General features: G+C 38.5%; 1 protein-coding gene across 6 annotated transcripts in view; it reads right to left on the reverse strand.

Moving 5' to 3' along the window:
* aldh1l1 (aldehyde dehydrogenase 1 family, member L1) overlaps positions 1–14724 on the reverse strand; it is a 47295-nt gene that overhangs the window by 29361 nt on the left and 3210 nt on the right. For 2 of the 6 annotated variants that reach the window (XM_054784066.1, XM_054784062.1), the window contains exons 4-5: positions 13305–13327; positions 6674–6819 (exon numbers count right to left, since the gene is read on the reverse strand). In XM_054784066.1, the coding sequence (XP_054640041.1) occupies positions 6674–6736 (63 nt within the window). In that variant the 5' untranslated portion in view covers positions 6737–6819; positions 13305–13327. Of the gene's footprint in view, positions 1–6673; positions 6820–7832; positions 7852–9501; positions 9682–13304; positions 13855–14724 lie in introns of those variants that run through there. The other 4 variants (XM_054784065.1, XM_054784067.1, XM_054784064.1 and 1 more) reach the window with 4 other exon arrangements.

The raw sequence follows: 14724 nt of genomic DNA on the forward strand, positions 1-14724 counted from the left end.
AGGGTGCTGGAGAGACACACAAGCCTTGTGTGCCTGAGGCACAGAAGCCGCCTACTTGAGCACTCACAAATCACGGGGCATCACCACTTCACATACCAATCCTACTCATGGTGTCAAAAGAACTACACACAGCAATGCAATAGGTGGATAAAAACATACAAGACAGTGAGCTAAAATGCAATGTTGCTGATATCTCACAGGCAATTCCTAGAGTTTGCTTTTCAAATGTTGGCTTTTCAACCGTATCGTAAAGGTTGCATTTCTTTTGCATTGCAGCAAGCGACACTGAGAACACGCACCATTTTGCGATGTTTCGTTTAATATTTACTCCGCCGATCAAACGCCTCAGTAACCGTTGACTGTCAGGAAGGATGTCTGAAATTGGTTTCTAATGTGTTTTATGCAAATATTCTCAGTGTAAAAAAAAAAATAACTTGTGTAATCATTAGTGAAAAGTACATTACCTTGGTGTCCGCCTACTGATGAAAATTTTGAAGAACATAATTCCATGGAAAAACAAATCCCATGATGATTACAATGGTATATATTCATGGAATAATTACTCAACTCTGCAACTAAAGTGATGGTTTGTGTATAAAAGAGTAAAATATCTGAACAAAAGTCTAAAACACCTCAATTTCGTGTCAGGCTAGTACGTACACTTCGAGCTCACAGCGTAAATTTCGTATTGCTAGTAAATATTGAATTAGAAAATAAAAAGTGCCTTCTTGGACGAAACAAAACTTGTGTCCTTCCGCCGATTATTCGCCAAATACGCGTTCAGCAGGGGAATGTTTCACCGTGTCCGCCATTTTGTGTTAGCGTAATGTACGTTCAGTCACGACTTCGGCAGCATCAAGCAGCATCATTCAATTCGACGAGCAATCGGCAGTTTAACAACCATTGTCAAGTCCAAGGTAAGATTTTTTCATTTTTATATATATTGGAGTAGATCTTTATGCACTTTGAAATGTTTTTTTTCGTCGGGTGAGTTACAAATTTTGTGTTTATCGAGCAGTGTAACTCGTTTTGACAGCCGTTTTTTTTTATACTTCTCGTATAAGGTATAAAAAAACACGCAAAGTGGGCAAAATTATTCATCATTACTAGTCGGATTTTACTTACTTTTATCCGTCATATTATACGTCCTTGACATTTATCCGAGGGAGGTCAAATATCGCCTTATGATTTTAGGTGTTTACCATGATAATTCAAGAACCACTCACTCAGTGCATTTCACTGAATGTATGTATATATGTATGTACTTTTTTTTTTTTTTCGGAATCCTGGCTCATGTTGCCACAGTGCTGCATGATTAGCTTATATTGTGGAGTTGATAGGTCAAAGTTTATGTCATTACAGTCTTAAGAACGGCGATGGGATTTGTTGTCTTTTTATTGATACAACAATGGCATGGTAAGGACTGAAGGTCCATTTTTCTTTGCCATATTTTCAGAGCTTTAACTCAAGATCTAGATTTGTCACTTCTTTTTATTTACTTTATGATACTCTCTCAAATATAAGTTACTTTTCTAACAAAAGTCAAATCTATGCAGAGATAAGAACATAAAGTCGACACCGAGTTATGTGCATTACATTTAAGAAAGAGTGAACTTCGGAGGGTTGCTATGGGAAATGGAAGATGTCTCGAGTTCTGGTATGTTGGGTGTGTGTTTTGCAATGTTTCAAGTTTGTGTTTATAACATTACCGAGGTCTATCCACAAGTTTGAAATTTTACCCAAAATGTAACACTTGGGTACTCTTGATCTGAGCCATGCATATATATAATCATTGTAACAAAATTAAGTTGGCTACTTCACAGATTTCACTTGTTGCGGGCTATTTTGGAAACCCATCCCCCGCAATAAATGAGAGAACACTGTATATGTTATATGTTTTATAGTAAGATGTAGATCATTTTGACTTGCAACTTGCATGCTGAAAATTGTGTTCAACCCTGATATAAAAATGTACAATGTACTCAAATGTATCAGTACAATGTACTGATATTTATAAATATACAAAATGTGTGTACCGTATTTTCACGACCATAAGGTGCACTTAAATGTCTTAAATTTTGTCCAAAATGGGCGGGGCGCCTTATAATGCGGAGCGCCATATGTGTGTACCGAGTACCAAAATCTGTAAGTGTTGCTGTGTGACTTTTATGAGCGCTCCGCTCGACTGGGAGCATCTCCTGCCGACACGCTGCTTGTATAGAGGAAAGGGACGTGGACGTGACTGAGGACGCTAAAGGCACACCCCAGTAATTATATAAGCATATTTTATGAAATGGCGTTATCATGGCCATCTTCTGCTCCTACTGCTTCCTGTTGTACGGAAAGGACGCTCACGGAAAAGCTCCGTCCACTATTACCGGAGTTTTAAACTTTTGCGACCTTGGTGAATACAGTTTGTGATCACAACTTGTGATTACAACTCTGCAAGTGAGTGCTGAGACTTCTGCCTCAACTTGGACCCGCGAGTGGACTAAACTCACCAAAAGAGACAATCAGGTGGAGCCGACAGCCGTTACAAGCAAGCTATCATGCTAGCCGCGGTTTGAAGCCTGATTTCAATAACAGGATAACATTTGGGTGGTTCCAATTTTCAAAAAAGGAGACAAACACCAATTTACAAATTATCGACCAGTTTCCTTGTTACCACAATTCTCGAAAATTGTGGAGAAGCTATTTAATAATAGGTTGGACAAATTTATTAATAAGAATGAATTATTGGCAAGTAGTCAATATGGTTACAGAGCCAACATTTCAACTTCTATGGCACTGATGGAAATCACGGAGGAAATCACTACTGCCATAGACAACAGAAGATGCGCAGCTGCAGTATTCATGGATCTGACAAAAGCCTTCGATACAATTAATCACACTATTTTAATTTCAAAATTAGAAAGGTACGGAATTAGAGGTTTAGTCTTAAATTGGGTTAAAAGCTACCTAGCAAAGAGGAAACAATTTGTAAAGCTAGGAGAATATACATCTGGGAGTCTACACAATACGTGTGGAGTACCACAGGGGTCCATACTGGGACCAAAACTGTTTAACTTGTACATTAACGACATTTGCAAAGTAACTAACAACTTAAAATTGGTCTTATTCGCCGATGATACCACTGCTTTCTGTTCTGGTGAAAGCACACAAGAACTCATTAAAAAGGTCAAGGATGAAATGGTCATATTAAAGTCATGGTTTGACAAGAATAGATTATCTCTGAATTTAAGTAAAACTAAAATAATGCTATTTGGTAATAGTAGAAAGGACACGTACGACCAAATACAAATTAATGGAACGGATATTGAAAAAGTGGAAGAATATAAATTCCTTGGGGTTATAATAGATGAAAAAATGAGTTGGAAATCTCATATTAAATATATACAGCAAAAGGTGGCGAGAAATATCTCTATATTGAATAAAGCAAAATATCTTCTTGATCAAAAATCACTCCACACTCTGTACTGTTCCTTAGTATTTCCATATCTAACGTATTGTGTGGAGATATGGGGAAATAACTACAAAAGTAATCTTCACTCACTCACTGTACTGCAAAAAAGATCTGTGAGGATAATTCATAATGCCAAGTATAGAGAACATACAAACCCTTTATTTTTAAAATCACAGATATTAAAATTCGCAGATTTAGTACACTTTCAAACCGCTAGAATAATGTATAAAGTTAATAATAACTCGTTACCCAAAAATCTAATCAAGTATTTCTCAATCAGAGAGGAGAAATATGATCTTAGAGGAAAATTAAACCTAAAACATTTATATGCGAGAACAACGCTGAAAACCCATAGCATTTCCGTGTGTGGAATTAAATTATGGAACGGATTGAGTAAAGAACTCAAACAATGTACAGAGATGAGCAAATTCAAAAAACAATACAAGCAGTTGATGTTTGCCAAATACAAGGCAGAAGAGTCCTGATTGTTCTGTCAGGTTTGTTATTTTATTTTATTTATTTATTTTTTTATTTTCTATTTTATTTTATTTTATTTTTTATTTATTTAATTAAATTTTATTTGTTATTTATTTATTTCTATTTATTTATTTTTTTTTTTTTATAATTTTCTTTGTTGTGTTTAAAAAAAAAAAAAAAAAAGCTTTGTTCTTATTTATTTATTTATTTATTTAGTATTGTCATCATATTATCATTATTATGAATGTTCTCTCTTTTTTTGGGGGGACGGTTATCTCACCGTTATCTATTATGTGTTATCCTGACTATCACTGAAAACATGACATGGAATCCAGGAAGTGAACTACATGTACTGTACTAGATGTAGAATGGATGGGGGGTAGGATTAAATAAGCTTTGCTTCTTCCTACTCCTTTTGGACATGTGGAACTGTCAAAAAATGATTCACGAGATGTATTCCATTGTAACCTTCATGTTCAAATAAACTAAACCAAACCAAACCAAACCAAACTGCAGTAAAAACATTGCAGACAACTACTACCCAACAACATCATCAACATGGACAACGTGCCGCTCACTTTCAACATCACAGACAACAGGGCACGAGACGTCGGCTTTTACTGTTGTGCTTGGTTGCCATGGTAATGGACAGAAACTGCTACCTGTGGTGATTTTTAAGAGGAAATGCTGCCTAAAGAAAAGTTTCCAGCCGAACCAAGCAAAGGGGCTGGAAGGACGAGTGCGTCACAAGTGCAGCAAATGAACTTGGAGCTTAACATCATTCCGGGAGGCTTGACGAAGGAACTCCAACCGCTGGACATCGGTGTAAACACGGCGTTTAAAGTCAAGTTGCGAGCGAACACAGCTTCACTAACACTGGGAGGCAGTGCCGTGCGAGTTTCGCCACTATTTGTGAATGGATGTAAACACGGTGTTTAAAGTTAAGTTGCGAGCGGCGTGGGAGCGATGAATGACAGCTAGCGAACACAGCTTCACTAATGGATTGTGGATGCTTGGGCTAACGCGTCTGATGCACTGTTCGAGCTTTCACAAGAGCCAGCATCATTTCTGAGGCGCCGCACAGCAACGAGACTGACTCTGACAATGACGAGCGGGAACCCGGCGTGTTTGATGGAGAACTTGTCCCGCTGTTCATTTGGTAAAAAGATGAGCACTTCCTGTTCCCCAGCGTGCTTTGCGGTAGTGTTGTGGTGCAAATGCTCTTAAAGTTACATTTTTGAGCTACATAGTTGTTAGTTATTGTTCTGCAAAAGTAGCGGTAGTGTCTTGTCTGTTTTTGTGTTGCTGTGTGATGTTTTTAGTTGTGCACCATGATATATATATAAGTTTATAGTAGGAGGCAGATCTTTGGGACTTGGTCGTTTTAAAAGTAGCTCGCAGGCTGAAAAAGTGTGTCCACCACTAATTTCGATGATGCGATATGAGGAAATGAAGGGCGGTCAAAAGTGTGAGCGTGTCTGTGAGCGGTGAGATGCATGGCCTTTTTGCTTATTTTGTAAATATTTACCTTTTACACTTGGCGAGACATTTAGATTTAGACTCTAGTAGCTTTTCCCCCTTCATTCCTGTCTTTTTTGCCACCACTGTTTTTCGTGCTTCCTATTGCTACGTATCCACTGTTGCTACCACTTCACGGTAAAGACTAACTTACTCTTTGTCCCACTTCTTCCCATTGTTCCGCTCCTTACTCTTTTGTTGTTTATTTCTTTATTCAAGATATTCTTGTTCATTTTTTGCATCATATCATTATGATTATTCTTCATTTTGTATTTCACATGTATTTCACAAAACTTTCTGCTCCATTTACCTCTGTCTGTACACCTTGAGGCCAAAACTAGGACAAAATGTCACAATTTGCCTGTTGCCTCTTTCATCTCCAGCAAGACTTTAAAAAGGTCGACCAAGCTCCACCCACATCCTGCATACTCTTATTTATATCCATCTATCTATACACCCTGCCCACCGTTATTTATATCCGTCTACCCACCATCTTGAATGTCAGAGATGACTCTTGAGTTGGGATTAAAAGAACTGGCATGGCATGAATTACTACTTACTTCCAGTCATTTATGAAGTGTCCAAAAGCCATAAAAGTAAGTAAAAGTAGTAAAAGTAACAAGTAACCAACCTTCCACTAAAGTGACTTTAGTAAAAGTCAGTCTCCTGTGCCCTGTTTTAAGTAAATTTGTTATAAATTATAACAATGTGATGACAGGCGACGCCTTGTTGTTTTGTGTGATGTTAGAGCAATTTTGCCATGTCAGCTAAATTGGGTTTTAAAAGGGTCAATAGATACAAGCTCATGTTGCTAATGCTCGTTAGCCCTCAAGTTTAATCAGCTCTTCCATATCCCATTTCTGACAAATCCTGAAAATTTCATCCAAATCCATTCAGAGCTTTTCAAGTTATTTTGAACACAAACACACAAACAGATAAACGGCAGCAAAAACATAACCTGCGCTTTGCGCTCTGCGCTTGGCGGAGGTGAGAAATATATTGTATAAAATAATGTAAATACAAACGTATTAAAAAAATAATCAATGATACTATTTAATAGTATTATATACATTGAGATTTTCTTTATTGTATAATTTGCATTTTTCACCTTCACATTCATAAGAACATAGATGAAGCTCAGGATAATACCCTTGAACATTTCTGCATATGATGATACCAGTACTTATACTATACTGTACTACATATAGTACTTACCCAGTGGGTCAGCCTTGCCGTCCTTGTCAGGGATGGTGAATACGCCAACAATGGTATGGCCATCTTTTCTCAACTCCTTATAGACCTCTTGGCCGAACAGACTCTGACCAATCACAGCAATCTTCATCCTCACGCCTCACAGCGGTCTGGAGGGAGCCAACATGGGGAAATACTGTCATTCTGTATGTACTCTATGTACGCCAAATAAATAAATGCCATCTTCAATAATGTATGTATTTTTCAACAAAAATGCTCTTTTGTCTTTCTTTGGTTGAATGCGAATCAATAAAATATGGAGCTTGAATGTACGTGGGGAAAAGAACTATTTCATTTGCAAGTTTACCACTTACAAAGATATGAACACTCCATTATTTTCTTGGGAGCCTTATTTTAACAGAGATCAAATGTAAAAATAGGAACATGAAAAAGTTTGTAAATGAAGGTTGAGTGAAATATACGTATTTCATCTTCTACCAAGTGTTTATGTGTCCATACAACACTCAAATGAGTCCTGTCCCTTTAAGAAAGTCCTCCTAATCGTAACTCATTATGTGGATAAAATACACCTGTCACACAACACTCTCTTCCATTCACACTCTCCACCACCATGGGCAAGACCAAAGATCTGTCAAAGGACCTCAAGGACATGGATTGAAGCTTGGTGAGAAAGAGAGCGCTATTGGTACGCTCATTGATCAATGCAAGAAATCCAAGATAACAGTCATTTACCCTCACTCTTGAGCTCCATGAAAGATTGCACCTGGTGGGGTTGAACAAGGTGAGGGCGCAGCCCACAATGACAAGGGAGGAGCTGGTTGATGATGTCAAGGGAGTTCGGAAGCACAGTCGGCAAGAACAGCATTAGTAAGACACTTTGCTGTCATGGATTGAGATGCTGCAGTGCCCAATAAGACACATGTACAGACCCGTCTGAAACTTTGACATGAAAACACCTGAATGACTCACACAAGGCTCGGGAGATGGGAGAATGTGATGTGCACACATGACAGCAAAATCAAGGTCTTTCCAGGCATCAAGTGAACAACAGCATGCCCACTGTCAAACATTTTGCTTTGAGGATGTTTCTCTTACCAAAATCCCTCCTGAGATGTGTGCAACCCTGGTGGGCAACCTAAAGAAACGTCTGACCTATGCTTACCAGCAAGACTTTCTTCGACACCATGGTTGTTCACACTTTTTCAGCCTGCGAGCTATTTTTGAAATGGCCAACTCCCAAACATCTACCTCCTACTATAAACATAGAGAATACATATTTATAAATATGAGTATTTATGTACATTGTATATGTACATTAGAGGTGCACACACTTTTTCAGCATGCAAGTTGCAAGTACAAATGATTAAACTCTTACTATAAAACATATAACATATCAAATCTAAGCAGTAGTAAACTTGGACGCTACTATGCTCAATACCAGAGGTGGGAGAGAGTTAGTGTTCTGAAAATTTCAAGTAAGTCTCAGGTCAAGACAAGAGAGTTCAAGTCAGGTCAGAAGTCATAGGCTTGAAATTTTCAACTTGTTTTGAGTCATAAGCAATGTTTAGTGTTTACCAAATAATAATTTAATAATAATTTAATTTAATTTAGCGGTTTCACTCTCACGTTTTTCAAAAATATATTCATGGCTTATCATTAGTCAAAACATATGCAGATTTAAGCAAACGTTACATATTTTTTGCCTAAATTAATAATTTTCAAGCATAAAAATATAAGTATAATACAAATATAAGGTATATAAGGCATATAAAGACGCATTCAATGACATTGATGAAAAGTAGTATTTTACACCGTTCACACGGTGTTGTCAGTAATGTTACTGAAGTGTTTGGTCAGACACACACGGATCAAACTTGATCAAAACAACCCAATATTAAATATATTTAATATACATGTTTTATACTCCACCGATTAAACAATGGTATTTATGATAAAATTTCCGTTTTATAAACATGAAGCAGCATTTCATAGAATGAAATGTAGCTTTTTTCCAGCCTATTAAACAATGGCACTATGGCATCAAAGCACCGATAAATGAGCTACCTTTTATGGTTTTATTATTTTAATTTTTTCTTTTTTTAAATTTTAAAACACCACTTTTACATATTTTATATGATTTAGTCCTCTGTTTTTCGGTTGTTTATTAGCTTGGCTATATTATAAATAACATAGTATACCTCAATACACTTGAGAGTTTAGAGTAAATAAATATATTACCCTGATATATTGTATTTTTATGCTATAAACTATGCTGTGAGTTTAAATATACTACTTTTTAAAATTACCAGACACATCTGTATTAGGTATCGGTATCGGATGAGTATCGCTGATACTAGCCAGATAGTTAGTCACTATCGGCTCGGAAAGGAAATGAGTGGTATCGCACATCACTACTCAAAACAGCTGTTTTTGCCCATGCATGTGCAGTAGTAGTATGTGGCACAAACCGTCATTACAGCGGAATAACAGGCTTTTAATGCAAGTTCTAATTAGCTCACAACAGGCACAATAACCCCTGATAAATAATAACTAAAAAATTAAAAACACGGGCTACTTGCGGCCGTTACTCACTAAACTCAACTCTGAAACCCCGACGTCACTTTCTGTCCGCCCCTCTTTCAGGAACATGTCATTATTTAGCATGCATACCTGTACATCCCATCTTCTTCCACTTAACCAGTTGAGCCAACTTATTTAAGTTTGTAGCCACTGCAATTTTACAAGGGAACATGTACTGTTGAATAAAATGGAGCTAATTGAGCTAGAGTTACCCAAAGCATTAGCTTACAACAGCTATCAGTCCAACTCACCGAACAAAGTTCAAAGTTATTGTCGCTTGTCCATCTGTTATTCTCGTACTGCAGGATTTGTTTTTGTTAATGCCCTCATAATTTGTGAATAGAAATGATATTATCCTCTGTAGCATGTTGACACATCCCGGTGTTGTCCTGCATCCTGCAGTCTGGCTCTCATAGAAATGTAATCCACGCCCTCGTTGTTTGTTGTTAAACCTGATTGGACGTTAATAGATGCGATGCATTCAATGGGACAGATTCTGTGGGAAAATGTGCAGTCTGACATAATAACGGTCACGTTAGTTGAATACTTGGGGGATACATAGAGGGCACATTTTACTCAACACACACTGAAAATGTTAAGTATTTTTGAGTCACAGGCTAAAGTCCGAGTCAGTGCCCTGAGTCCAAGTCGAGTTGCAAGTCTATGATTATTTTGCAAGTCTATGATATTGTCGAGTCTGAAGTCATCAAAAATATAACTTGAGTCCAAGTCGCATGACTCGAGGCCACAGCTCTATTAAATATTAATGGTTAATGTTCCACTATTCAGAGTTTCAAAGTTTAAAGGCCAAATTTGCTATCATTCAATAATTCACAATTCAATTCAAATGGCAATAAAGATAATTAGATAATTCTTCAATAGTTGTGTACATAACCTGAGTAGTATATCAGTCAAAGTAGCCATGTTACGTTCATTATACATACACTTCATGTATTATGTCCAGTTAGCGTTTGCTATTAAGCATTACAGATATGCAAGAAATGAAAATGATAATGCAAGAGACAATGGACAACATATTAAAAAGGGTTCAGCAATGGGCACATTTTCCAATTCATCATGAAATAATAGTTTCACCAACAACAGTGTATAAAACACACATTTCTATCGTGGATTTCAGGAAGCTAAGCTCAGCCATTAAATCGATTAACCGCTAAAAGTGAACAGACAACTTTTGTTATAGAATAGGCATCTAACCACTGCGTTACGTTTATCCGTAATCGGAATAATCAAGATGAGAGTTTCAGATCCGTGTCTCGCTGGAGACATCTGTTCACCAATCACCACTTACTTTGCCGCAGAGGCGCAACAGCAAATCTGGAGGGGAGCTTAATGTCAGCTGACTGATGTCATATGACATCTACAAAGTGACATTTATGACGTGGGTGACACAAGCGATTGACAAATAATACCTTCGCAGTCGACCGGTAGCTTGCCATCAACGTACTGGGCACCACGGTTCTACATCCACTACCAGAGGTGTGGATTCGAGTCAAGTGACTTGGACTGAAGTCTGACTCAAGTCACATTTTTGATGACTTCAGACTGGACAATATCATCATCTTGCAGCTCATGTAACTTAGACATCAATGATTTGGGGACTTGACTCAAGACTTTAGTGTGTTGACTTGAAAATATTTTTCAGTGAGTGTGTTGAGTAAAATGTGTCCCCATTCAAAGTATTCAACTAACGTGACCGTTATTATGCCATTTTCAGCAAGACAACGAATGTTCCCACAGAATCTGCCTCATTGAATGCATCACATCCAATCCGGTTTAAGAACAAACAAGGGTGTGGATTACATTTCTATCAGTGCCAGACAGCTGCAGAGCATCAGTGATTAACACCGGGATGTGTCAGCATGCTATACCGAGAAGGTTTTTTTCATTTGCATTCGCAAACAAAAAGCTAATTGCTGTGTGCAAAACCTGCAGCACGAGAGTAACAGACGGATCTTTGTATGCCTTTAGATGCCTATGTGTTTGTATTTTACTTCATTTAGTCATTTTTATGCTTGAAAATAGGGATGTCCCGATCCGATATTCAGGATCGGGATCGGGATCGACTGCCGATTAGCTGTATTTTGAAGATTGGATAAAATCGGCTTCCGCCACGAGATCGGGCCAATCGTTCGTAACTCTGGGGCACACTCCAACACGGTAGGTGCAGTAATGCGCCTCAAAGCTGGTTGCCACGCGACTCCCGCCACCCACATGAAGAAAATGCACCACCACCATGCAGAGATGTCCGCGTTAATTTGACGTTGGACATTGGATATTCGGCTCCGTACCTACAGCGGTAGTTCCCCCTCACTGTGCCCGGACTGCTGTGTCATGGTGCGGGGAGCTTGCACGAAAGTGCTGCTCTAACCATTTATACTGGGGACCGTCAAAAAATTACTATTGTGTTGTAGAGAGTTTGTTAAAAAAAAAAAAAGTCATTTATTGTAAATCACACCACAAATTGATCTATTGTCAAACCATTAGTCCTACCCTAAAAGTATTTTGCATGCCCATTTTTTCCAATTTTATCTTTGACTGGATGGACTTTTATTGGATCTTTTATTGGATTAGGGACCTGACTCACAGAGGTTTGTTACAAAAGCCAAACAATATTGTTGGTCATGCTGTGGAATAAAAAAGTAAATTCAGCAATACTTTGGTTGCATTATTTTTAATGCTTTGAAGAGCTATTTTCATAACCATATTCAATTCCACAAATTCATGTTTGCAACAAAAGCTTATTATTACCGGATCGGATTGGAAACCAGAAAATGCGGATCAAGACATCTGACTTGACTCAAGACTTGGAATTAAAGACTTGAGACTTACTTAAGACTTGCAAAAGACTGACATTCTCCCACCTCTGCCAACTACTAAACCAAACTTTGGATTGCCATTACATATTTATGTCATATAGCGTGTGTGTCTGTCTGTCTTTATCTGTGCCCCATGATTGACAGTGCAGGGCGTATCCAGCCTCTCAAAGTGTGCTGGGATAGACTCCAGCTCCCTGCAACTCTGAACAGTATGGAAAGCGGTATGGAAAATGAATGGTGAACTAAAAACATATAGACGTTGTTTCTTTTACGCAAACATGCAAAGTCACTGTTGTGTAACTGGGTGCAAAGAACACATTGAGCAACAGTGACCATATAGAACATGGTCTGAACATGTGCATGCTAACACCTTACTGAATGGGAATTACAAGATCTTTACAAAGAGCCTGTTAGGAATATTGCACAAGTGCATTTAGAATAGTTTGCATCCAAAGCACCCAAATAGTGTTTTAAAAGGCTCGCAGTGTTATGTCATTTGGATTTTGAAGCTTTTAGTCTACTAACAGTCGCTGATAAGGGATTGCTTTTCTGCTTTATTGTGAGTAGACAGTGGTTCTGTTGTTCTGCCAATCTCCTCTAACCAATTACCTGTCTTCGCTCAGTCATTAACAGCTGCAAAGAACAAGGTTCACATTCAAATCCATTTTAAACTAAAGTCGTGTCCACTCAAACGTGGATATTTTCGGTGCTCACAAAGAGATCTTAACATAAAAGCACCTTAACCGGCTCTCGTGTTCATTTTGTCCAATGAGAAGCCTGAAAAGCAACCACAGCTGATAACATAGTGATACTGTATATCACATGTTCAATGACATGTACATTATCTTTCAAATCAGCTCTCATTTACATTTTTGAATCACCTGTGAAATCTGTCAGTTAATAACTTCACTACTGGTGTTCTATTGTGAAATAAGGTTTAAATACGTCACACATTTCTTATAATTCAAGACAAAAAGCTGTTTTACCTGGCCATACACAAACACTGAAGCAGCAATTTTTGGATATCTTCACCCTGGGGTTTCCAAAAGACCAACTAAGCCAAAACGCATGTGCATTTTTCGGCTATAATGCATAGATATATTCAGACATATATATTCAGTATAACTCCAGCCATTATGTGGAAGTGTTATGTCTGTGTGATAACTAAACAATTACATCAAAATGCAATTAGAAAATATTTCTTAACACATGCTTACCCCTGCTTGCAGCGCTGGGTTGCCTTTAAAAAAAAAGAGAGTGATTAGTTGGTCACAGTAGCTTTATTTTCCCCCACCCCTGCACACATGAAGGCAGCCTGTTGCATAACACAGCAGTGCAGCAAACTGATTGGACGGGCCAGAAATGAGGCAGTAAGGGGGCCACCTATCAGCTGCTGATATCGCTAAATCAACCCAATCACACCAAAAGGACTGTTAAGCTTAAGTTACTATTCTCAAAAGACTTTTCTTTTCACCACATTCGGTATGAAGTACTCTAAAGTCATACATGTGTAAAAGTAAAGATATCTTCAAGGAAAAGCCAAAGTTTGTGGAGTTGAGTAACATAGTGATGAATCATTTGCGAATGATTCGGCTCTTCGAAGTGAACAACAGGAACTGGCTCCTTTTCGTGTGCTGTACATGGCTAGTCAGGTGGAGGTGCAAAATAAAAGGTTCTGGCATCATGACTATAAGGAAAACTGTTGTCTATTCTCAATGAAAATTAACCAGAAAAGCAATCCCCAGTGACATAAAATTATACTCAAATCCTCAGAATTTACAGCTGCTTCAAATTGGAAAATATTTTACGAAATTGAGCTAAAATGGGTTTCTCCTAGTACCGGTAATTTTATAAATAGGATGTTTTGGCTTAAACGATATATTACAAGGATAAAAATAACAACAAACTCTAGAAATTAAGGACATAAAATTGGCCTCAGATATCACCAGATTGCAGGAAATTAGGTCTAATTTTAAAAATTTGTCTGGGGGAGGGCCCCCAGACCCCCCGCTACATTTACAGTGCCTCGCCATACGGCCTCGGCCACACCCCCCCTTTTCAAAAAGCTACATCCGTCTCTGCTTTTGTTTCTCATTGTTATTCTGTTAAATAATAGTCATGTCATTGGTCAAAATGCGTGGTGCCATATGTGTGAACACTGAGCAGAAGTGGGAGGGGTGGGGTTACACACACAGCACAGCCGTGAGCACAGGAACAGGAGAGGGAGCTACCGAATTAGGCGCTGTCCACTGGGTGAAAAGGATGTAATACATAAGGCACACCTACTGTACATGTGGTGCTGTAAACAGACATGCAGAAAGAACCACTGATGTAGCGGTTAGCTGTCTTTGTGCAAGGGGAGGGCCCAAGGACATCTGCCCCCACCCTCTCCGTGGGACAGTCTGCAGAGAATTGTTGTAGCTGGGCATGAGATCTGTTGTCAGGGCCCGTCTTTGCCACATCACAACAGTCACAATAGTCCACTACATCTCTTCTGTGCTGGCCCCAATAAAAGGCTGTGCGGCGACTGTGCTGTGAGATGCCAAAGTGCATTGACTGCAGCACCGACTCAGACATTGATCAGAGCTCCTTTATATCCCCAAGAGCATGACCATCGCCTCCCACTGCAGTCGGTGC

This window comes from Dunckerocampus dactyliophorus, chromosome 8 (assembly GCF_027744805.1).
Source record: "Dunckerocampus dactyliophorus isolate RoL2022-P2 chromosome 8, RoL_Ddac_1.1, whole genome shotgun sequence".
Lineage (NCBI taxonomy): Eukaryota > Metazoa > Chordata > Actinopteri > Syngnathiformes > Syngnathidae > Dunckerocampus > Dunckerocampus dactyliophorus.